The following is a 9,555-nucleotide window of genomic DNA, read 5'->3' on the forward strand; positions in this document are numbered from 1 at the left end:
CTACACATATCACTTAGATATCCTAATAGCACATAGACACATAAACAGAGAATGCACAATAGCATATTCAGTATGTCCTCAGGCTCTATAGGAACGAACTACTCTGATACCATAATGTAACACCCTACCATACATAGTATTATGATTAAGTCATAAGACTGAGATAGTAAGGTATGACGACCTCTAAGAATAGTAATATATATATATATATAATAATAATAATAATAATGAAAAAGATATTTAACTAGGAGCCTTGAAAAATGGGTAAAATAAAATCGCAAAATAAAAAGCTCAACGCTTAGGAAAGGATTACTTGCGTGCTAAAAAACTTAATAGGAACATGATAAAGATAAGCAAAAGAATAAAGGACAACCAAGGAAGCAGCATAACTAGCCCCTGACTCAGTCTGCGAAGCTAAGGCTAGCCGGAGGATATATATATATACATATAAACATACAGAAGTATTCTCAAAATATCCCAAAATACACTATAATATCAAAATAACTCCTATCTCTCCCTCAACCTCTAAAAGGAGCAGCATACATAAGTTACTTGGAGAGTAAGCTAAACATATATATACATATATATAGCCAGAAGCCAAAATACACCCAAGGACTACTTCGCTTTCCAGGATCCAGACGCCTAGCGAGAAGCCTCTCGACTTGTGTCTAAAAAATAACAATACATTATGGAATGAGAACTGGAGGTTTTCAACATGGTAAAAGTGCCACGCGTATAATAAATAAGGTCCTGAGAATGCCATAGGCAATCATAGAACTCCGTTATACAATTATCCAACTTAATTACTAATTAAAAGCTATAAATAGGGGTAGGTATTCTAAATCTACCTAACTTACTCAATTTCAATCCGAATCTAACACCAAACCATTTCTCCATTTCATCCATCCCTCCATCATCCACAATGCAACAGAAACAAGCAACCAAACAAGGTCACGCACAAGTAATGAGCAGATAGTACAAATAGCAAGTATAACAGATAGCAGGTGATATATATCAATTAGGCAAACTCAGGAAATGCATAGCAATCAAAACAAACAAATGCATATGATGTATGCCTGTCCTATGGCTGATGGGGCCCATCTGTCGGTTATCCAGCTAACCCGACAAGTCCAAAAACCTTAGACTATCCCCTGTCGCTCATCCCCAAGAGTGTATGCATAAAGTTCACATTCGATCATCATATAAATCACTCAATGGGGGTTATCCATACCCGGAAATTTATACGTGCCCGGTCACCCTTACGACGTAGGGTTAACAGAGTATCGAGAATCAACTTGGAACACATGGTGGCGAGCCACAGTTTTTACCCAGGAAAACTCATATCTCAGATATCATCATTCATAAGCCATTTCATAGTCATAATCATTATTTAATCATTCATCAAGCCATGGCATGTTAACTCCTTTTATTAACAACCTCCCTTTCATATTTTTCATCATCATTCCCTTATAATTCATCTTGATTACCCTTTTCGGGTCCTGACCAAACTATTTATCAAACTCTTCTCAACCTTCTTAATATCGAATAATCTTAAAATTAACCCAACTCTAACATTAAATCAATCACATCACACGAAGATTAAACTTTAACTTCTCGAACCCATGACTATCACTAAGACATCCTCGACACTCTATTTTCTTTTCTGTTTTTAATATAACAAATGAACTCGGAATTGCACAAATTTTATGTTCAGGAATTCATCTTGAAATAAGCTTTCTAACAAACCAAAGATAATAATTTTTGGATTTCTCTAGCCTCGGGAATAAAGGAAAAACTGTGACTACTCTGCAGTGCATAAAACCAGAAAAATAGCAACAGCATGTGATATTCAAAATTCAATATAAAATCCAAGTTAAATCCAATGACTTTAAAAATTAATGTAGTTAAACTTTACTCATCCAGGTTTCTTTCTCAATTGGTTCTGAGTTAATACCATTTTTAATGAAGAAGTTACATTACTTGGAAGTTAAGTAAAAAGGAGTCAAAATCTATTTTAGAAACCAACAAGCTTAGTACCTTTCAATTTGAATAACTTTTATTACAAAATTTCAATTAAGCTAAATTTTGGTTTGGGAACTCCTAGTTCATCCAGAAACAAGTGTGTCTTGGTTGTAACCCAATTTCTATTTAATTCTAAGAGTTACAAGCATTGGAAGTTGGTGCATAACTTGCTGAAATCTGTTTCTTTTCAGCTTTGACCACTAATATTCAAAAATTCACAACTCCCAATATTCAACTCTTAAAATTTTGAAGTTTTATAGAAATAAAGAAAGTTAATAAAATTTTATAACAAAATTAGTTTTGCTCCAAAACCCAACTCGTAGAAGTCGCAACAAGACAAACAAGTTGTTGTCCTGTTTGACATTTTCTGCTGCTGGACAGATTTAACAACCTAAGTTTAAAAATTTTTCATAAATTGTATATTTAACAAAAAGGTCCCAAATTTTCTAGTTTAGTTCCTTATATTTCCAAGTTTAACCCAAGCTTGGTCTCATGTAATTCCGATCATTACATAATTATTTACAGCATATGCAATACCACCACAACACAACTCTACATCCTTATTAACAAACACCAATCCTAATCCATCATAAATAAATATAAGAGCACACCATTAATAACTTCCACACCTCATAATTCCATTATATATCCACCAACAAATCTATTCTAACAGCATTACAAGGCTAATCATTAAATACAACAAACAATTTAACTTATCCTATGGTTCCTCTAACCTAAGTTTTTACAACACCGTAAATATTAAACGTGCGAAACTTAAACCATAACTTGGCCGATCACTTAATTCACCCAAGGCATCCTCTCAACACAAAATTACAGCCCCTCCAAGCTCAAGTAAAACAGCCACAAACTAAGCTTTGATCACCAACAAGCCTCCAAATATTCCCAATTAAATTCCAATGCATATATACCCACTTAATCTACTCCTAATACATATACATATTCCAATTTCAGTTTTTTCATAATAAATACAAGATTAAGCCTAGGTTAGGGTATCCTTACCATACCCATATGCTCAATATCTTGAACCCATAAGTCCCGGAAGCTAACTTGAACCTAGAACACAAGAATTGAACAATTTTTAACTTAATTGTTTATGAATTTTCGAAATTAGGGGAAGCTGGCTGAGAAGGAAATAATGAGTTTCCTACCAAATTGTTTCATGAGTTTCGTAGAGCTCGTCGCGGTGAACGTGCAGTCGCAAATGGTTTGTCAATCGGAGCTCCAAATCAAAAGTTATTGAGATGTAAAGTTTGAGTGAGGGTTAGGGAGCTCTCTTCCTTCCCCAACCTGTTTGGTGTGTTTGACGAAGAATGGGGAAGAAGAGCTTCTGTCTCCTTTTTAAGTATGGGTCCGGTTGGACCCACGGGTCTGATTTGGACCCCGGTTCAACCGGTTCGGTCTTTCCGGTCTAATTTTGGGCCAAATTTTTGAAATTGGTATTAAAATTCTCGTTTCGACGAGCTCTATCCTATTTTGATATTAGTTTTACATTTTTAACTTTTCTAATTAAAATACAATTTATTAACTATTTATTTACCATTTTTAGCGGGGTTTACAAAAGGTATATGCAATTTCAATATTTTTTTCATAATTTTTTGAGTTCTAATATTTGATTTATTTCTTTTATTCAATTTTGTATTCGGTTGTAGACACTTTCACGGTAGAAATCACAACTCACACAATGACGACAATTCAAGTTTGGCATTTGAAAAATGATGAAAAACTCATGATAAATTTTATGGGCATCGACAAGGTCGATATAATGGCGCGAATTTATTAGTATGGTGGTTTCTGGGTATAATGGCCCGTAGAGCAATGCTATAAATTGAAAATGTCTTTGATGCTGAAAATGTAGAATGTGTGTGTGGTTTTAGTAGTGCTGTATGTCCGGTAGATTTTGGCAGGAGGAGTCTACAGCAACATATCTAAGCAACATATGATAAATTTAGAGAAATTGGTTGAAACTTTAGAGAAAAAGTTATGGATATGAAGAAACTAAAATCCAGTTGACAGCTAGCACAAATTTTTGTTATCAAAATATAGTGATAAAGTGTTTAGTCTATTCAGTGATATGTCATACATTTAATTGGTTTATTTAATAAGTAATTATTGAAATTTTAAATATATTTATTCTAGAAGATGTTAGAAATTTTTTATTTATGTTAGAATTTTTTTATTTGTTGTTGTTGTTATAAAAAAATGTTAAATATTATATATTTAAAAAATTTGATTTTTGTTATTAATGTTATATATATAAATATAATTTTAATTTAATAAAATTGTTCAATTAGAATAAATTAGCACAAATTAGTCGTGGATTGTATGTGAAAAATAGTGTGAGTTAGCCACGAAAATAGTGTGATTAAATAAGCCGATATTAGCCACAAAAAAAATTGTAACTGCAAAATCCAGTCTGCACAAATTAGCTATGAATGAAGTGTGGTAGAATTATACTTTTTGTTTTGATTATTTTTATTTAGCCACGGCATTACGCGTGGGTAATGATATACAAATTGTGACTCTTTGAAAGTCTCCACGATGTTTAAAACTGTGGCTAATAACTCTAAAATAGTGACAAATTGAAAATACAACCCCCGGATTAACCATAAATATTCTTTCGTGGCCAATATATAGTTGCTACTATTATCTTAGAGTTTAGCCATAATTTTTTCCATGGCTAAACCCCTTATTTCTTGTAATTAAATGTTCCTATATTTTTTCAATAAAGAAAAAATTAAACTGGTACATAACAATTCTTTTTCTACTAATCCACGTTTAATAACCTAAAAAATCAACTTCTCACCAAACAAAAAAGTTTAACAAAAAATAACAACAATGAACAAGTACTCCCTCCATATTTGATTATAGCTATTTATTTATCTTGTGTTTTTATTACATATTTTCTTTCTTTAATTATTTTTTGGTAATCAATTAACTTGAAAGAAAAATCACTCATTTTTCGTGGTGTATATAAAAATATCTCTAAAATAATCATATTTGGTTTGTTTCATTCAACAGGTACTTGGGAACTTGAAAGTTTTGGGAGTAAACAATAATAATGTTGAGGTTATATTGCAAAGCATGTATTCACAAGACCAATACGACAAACTTGAACATCTGAGTGTGTCTTTATTTGAAAGTGAAGGCACCACATTTCCACATTGGTTTTTGGAAAATGCGCAGAATTTGGAAAAACTAATTGTTGAATGGAGTTCTTTTGTAGAGATATTTCATGATCAAAGCATCGGTATTGAGAAGGGACAAGTCACAATTAGCACACGACTAAAGGACCTTACTCTAAATCAGCTACATGACCTTGATCATATATGTAAAGAAGGACTTCAAATTGACCCTGTTCTCCAACATCTTGAACAGTTAGCTGTTGTCCATTGTTCTAGTTTGGTAAATTTGGTGCCTTCCTCTGTTACCTTTGCTTACTTGAGACATTTGGAGGTAGCAAACTGTAATGGAATGATCAATCTGATAACATGCTTAACAGCAAAGAGTCTTGTCAACCTCGCAACAATGAAAATTGAGTCATGCAATTTACTACAAGATATAATGAATGCAAATGAAAATGAGAAAGACAAAGAAATTGTATTCTCCAGCTTGGAGACACTTGAACTTGTGTCTTTACCAAGGTTGCGTAGCTTTTGCTCATGCAAATGCTCTCTTCTCTTTCCACTGTTGGAGAATGTATTGGTGAAAGAATGTCCTCGAATGGAAATTTTCTCTACAGGAGACACAAGCACACCTGATCTTCAGCAAGTTCAAATAGAAGAAAACAATAAACAAAATTTTTGGGAAGGAGACTTGAATGGAACAATAAACAAGTTGTTTGAGGATAAGGTTTGTCTTAATTTTGGTTTTAATTTAAATTTCTACTGTATCTATCATTAACTATTAGTTAAGGAGAAATGATAGCAACAAAATCCACACACATGCATTCTTAAATGTTATTGGACCATACTTTTTCTTGTTATTATGTTTTTTCCCATTTTTATGTCCATTGATATTTAATTTTTATTGAACAGGTATCATTTTGTAGATTCAGACATTTGACCCTGTCTGATTATCCAGAGTTGAGAGACTTTTGGTATGACAAAGAATACCATAATTTATTTGGCAATTTAAAATCTCTGGTGGTGCAAAAATGTGAGTTTTTGTCAGATGTTCTTTTTACGTCAAACACATTGCAAGTTCTACATGAATTAGAAGAACTGGAAGTACGGAATTGTGATTCATTAGTAACACTGTTTGATGTGAAAGGAATGAAATCTAGCAGAGAAAGTGAATCAAGCTAGCAAATTGAAAAAATTAATCTTGTCTGGCTTACCGAAATTAAAGCACATATGGACACTTACCAAATTGTTAGTTTTGAGAAATTGTGCATAGTTGATGTTGTTGAATGCAAAAGCTTGTTGTATCTGTTTCCACTGTCCGTAAGCCAAGATCTCAGACATCTTCAATGGCTTAATGTAGTTTCTTGTGGAGTTGAAGAAATTGTTTCAATGGAGAAAGAAACAATTGAAATCAACTTTAGCTTCCCTTACTCGAGTTTCTTACAATTTATGCAACTGGAAAAGCTCAAGAGTTTTTATTTAGGAAGGTTTATTTTAGAGTGCCCCTCATTAAAGATATTAAATGTATTTCGCTGTGAAGCACTACAAATGTTTACCTTCACGATACAAATGTTTACCTTCAATGATTCTTTTCTATGTTTATTATGTGACTTTGTGTTTATCTTCATATGCATTAATCAAAACAAAATCGAACTATACTTTTAAATAAACAAAATAAAACAAACTAGGACAAAATGAGAAATTTATTTGCTTTGGGTATTTGGTATTTCAGCTAAACCGCAACTCATTGGAACAATTGGCACTAAATGGCAAGGATGCAATGATGATACTCAATGACCACATGGAAGAAGCTAAATTTCCAAAAGTAGAAACTCTTCGCATGCAATGTCTTTATGACACACAGCTTACTTGGTGGAATGATTTACTTGAAATATTTCCCAATGTAGTGGGTCTTCAAGTAAGACAAAGTTCTATGCAAACATTGTTTCCTGTTGAAGAAAGTGCTCATTGCAGTACAAGGATTGCTCAACAAGTGAGGAAATTGGAGCTTTTTGAAATGGAGCATCTCAAACATATTTGGCACGAAGAATCTCTAGCTGATCAACTTGCCCCTCAAAATCTTGAGAGTTTAGGTATTAGCGCTTGTCCTAATATGGTAAGCGTGGTGTCATCGTCAGTGTCATTCCAAAGTTTGAAAGAGTTGTATGTTGAAAACTGCAAAGGGATGACTCATTTGATAACATCCTCCATTGCTAAAAGTTTAATGCAACTAGAAAAGTTGATAGTAAGAAATTGTGAGATGATAAAGGATGTTGTGAATGTTGATGATGAAGAAGCAGATGAAGATATCATATTTGAGAACTTGGAATACTTAGAACTCTCTACTCTAATTAGTTTGAGAAGCTTTTGCTATGGGAAACATGCACTCATATTCCCATCTTTGATATGGTTCATTGTCAAAGCATGTCCTCAAATGGAGGTTTTCTCACCAGGATCCATTATAGCACCATATCTGAGGACAGTTGAAGTGGAAAATCAAAGAAAGCAGTGGAAAGGTGATCTTAATATTACTATTGAACAATTATTCAAAGATAATCAGGTATGCAATAAATTTGAAACTATACCATTAAATTTGTTTCTATTTTCCCTTAAAGTTAAAATCCTCGTTGTTGCAAGTGTGTCATATGCAGTTAAAGGATCATAAAGTCTGCCAATTATATACCCTTAATTTTTATTTATATTTTATTTATTCCTTTTGCATTAATCTGAATCTCTGATTAAGTGGTAAGTAGGAAGAAGGCTACTAATCATGATCATGACTAATATATAGAGCATAATCTTAATTACAAAATTCATTAATTGTGATTTTTGCATCGCATACACTATCATTAGAAATTTGTAAAATATCTCATTCTTTTTATCTGATTATAAAATTTACATATGTAAGACAATTAGACTAATTTAAATTTCCTTTCTATATATATCTTCTAACTTTCTCCTATTTAATACGTTTATAGAGGCTTTAAATAAAAAATAGTGAACTGATAAAAACCGTGCAATAGAAATTACATACTAAGGGCAGATATATATTTTGATTTTATTATTTTTTGTGAATAGGTAGTCTCGCATTCAAATAAAAATTAAGGTCTTCTGCAAAGTCAAGCCCTCTATTTGCATGCAGTATGTATGTGCAAGTAAGTTTTTCTTTGAATCGCAACTTATTGAGAATACCAATTGGACACATTTCTCAGTTCATTAGCAAATTCTTGTTAGTATATAGAGTATTTGATTATCTTATAGTGGAATGTTTTTCTCACCCTTCAATTTCGAAAAGAACTATATTTTGACTAGGGGTGTGCATGGTTCAATTTTTTCCTAAACTGAACTGAAACTGCACTGAACCATTTTAAATGGTTTAGAAACTGAACCAAACTGCTTTGTCATATAAGAAACTGGTTTTAAACCAGTTTATAATACAGTGCACCAGTTTAAACCAGTTCATAAAAATAAAACTGGTTTTAATTAAAAAAACCAGTTTAAACTGGTTTATAGGCTAAAACTAGTTTTCACACCTCTCTCTCTAAAAAAAATCAGTTTAAACTGGTTTATAAGCTAAAACTAGTTTTCACCCTCTCTCTCCCTCTCTCTCTCTCCTTCCACTCTCTCTCCCCTTTTCTCTCTCTTCCCCTCTCTCTCTCTCTCTCCCTCTCTCTCCCACTCTCTCTCCCCCCTTTCCCACTCTCTCTCTCCTACCCCCCTCTCTCTTTCCCCTTCCCCTCTCTCCCTCCTCTTTCTCCCCCTTCCTTTCTTTCTCTCTCCCCCCTTTCCAACTCTCTCTCTCTATCTCTCTCTCTTTCTCTCTCTCCCCTTCCCATCTCTCTCTCTCTCTCTCTCTCTCTTTCCCTCCTCTTTCTCTCCCCTTCCCCTCTCCCCCCTTTCTTTCTCTCTCTCCCCCTTCCTCTCTCTCTCTCTCTACCCCTTTTCTCTCTCTCTATCTCTCTCCCCTTTCTCTCTCTCTTTCGCTTTCTCTCCCCTCTTTCTCCCCCTTCCTCTCTCTCTCTCCCTCCTCTTTCTCTCCTCTTCCCATCTCTCTCCCCTCTTTCTCCCCTTCCTCTCTCTCTCTCTCTCCCTCCTCTTTCTCTCCCCTTCCCCTCTCCCCCCTTCCTTTCTCTCTCTCTCTCTTTCGCTTTCTCTCTCCTCCTTCTCTCTTTCTCTCCCCTTTCTCTCTCTCTTTCACTTTCTCTCTCCTCCTTCTCTCTTTCTCTCTCTCCACTCTCTCTCTCTCTAAATCAAAAATTGAAAGAATCATAAAATATTTACATACTAGTAAACTAAAGCATAGTCTTACTTTTTGCTCAATGACAACATTCAAAATATGATATAATATGACACTAACCTAAATGAAGTTAAAATAAACTAATTCAAATCT

The 9,555-nt window shown here is 33.7% G+C and overlaps 1 protein-coding gene and 1 long non-coding RNA gene across 2 annotated transcripts; one reads left to right on the forward strand and one right to left on the reverse strand.

Moving 5' to 3' along the window:
* Positions 1-377: 377 nt before the first annotated feature.
* LOC140177897 (uncharacterized) lies at positions 378-3,355 on the reverse strand. The gene is made up of 3 exons (XR_011869502.1): positions 3,192-3,355; positions 3,043-3,096; positions 378-668 (listed from the first exon to the last, which is right to left on the reverse strand). It is a non-coding gene; the product is annotated as an uncharacterized lncRNA (long non-coding RNA).
* A 1,704-nt stretch (positions 3,356-5,059) lies between these two features.
* On the forward strand, positions 5,060-6,527 carry LOC140177898 (uncharacterized). Its single transcript, XM_072211522.1, has 2 exons — positions 5,060-5,892; positions 6,078-6,527. Exons 1-2 carry the CDS (start codon positions 5,125-5,127, stop codon positions 6,345-6,347), a joined length of 1,038 nt encoding a protein of 345 aa, XP_072067623.1. The 5' UTR covers positions 5,060-5,124; the 3' UTR covers positions 6,348-6,527.
* Positions 6,528-9,555: the final 3,028 nt, after the last annotated feature.

Source organism: Arachis hypogaea, chromosome 2 (genome assembly GCF_003086295.3).
Source record: "Arachis hypogaea cultivar Tifrunner chromosome 2, arahy.Tifrunner.gnm2.J5K5, whole genome shotgun sequence".
Taxonomy (NCBI): domain Eukaryota; kingdom Viridiplantae; phylum Streptophyta; class Magnoliopsida; order Fabales; family Fabaceae; genus Arachis; species Arachis hypogaea.

Excerpts from the sequence above, each read along its gene's own strand:
- LOC140177898 (XM_072211522.1), top strand. The coding sequence starts at position 5,125 with ATGTATTCACAAGACCAATACGACAAACTTGAACATCTGAGTGTGTCT. Across the intron at positions 5,893-6,077 it reads ACAAGTTGTTTGAGGATAAG|GTATCATTTTGTAGATTCAG; the intron begins GTTTGTCTTAAT and ends TTTATTGAACAG.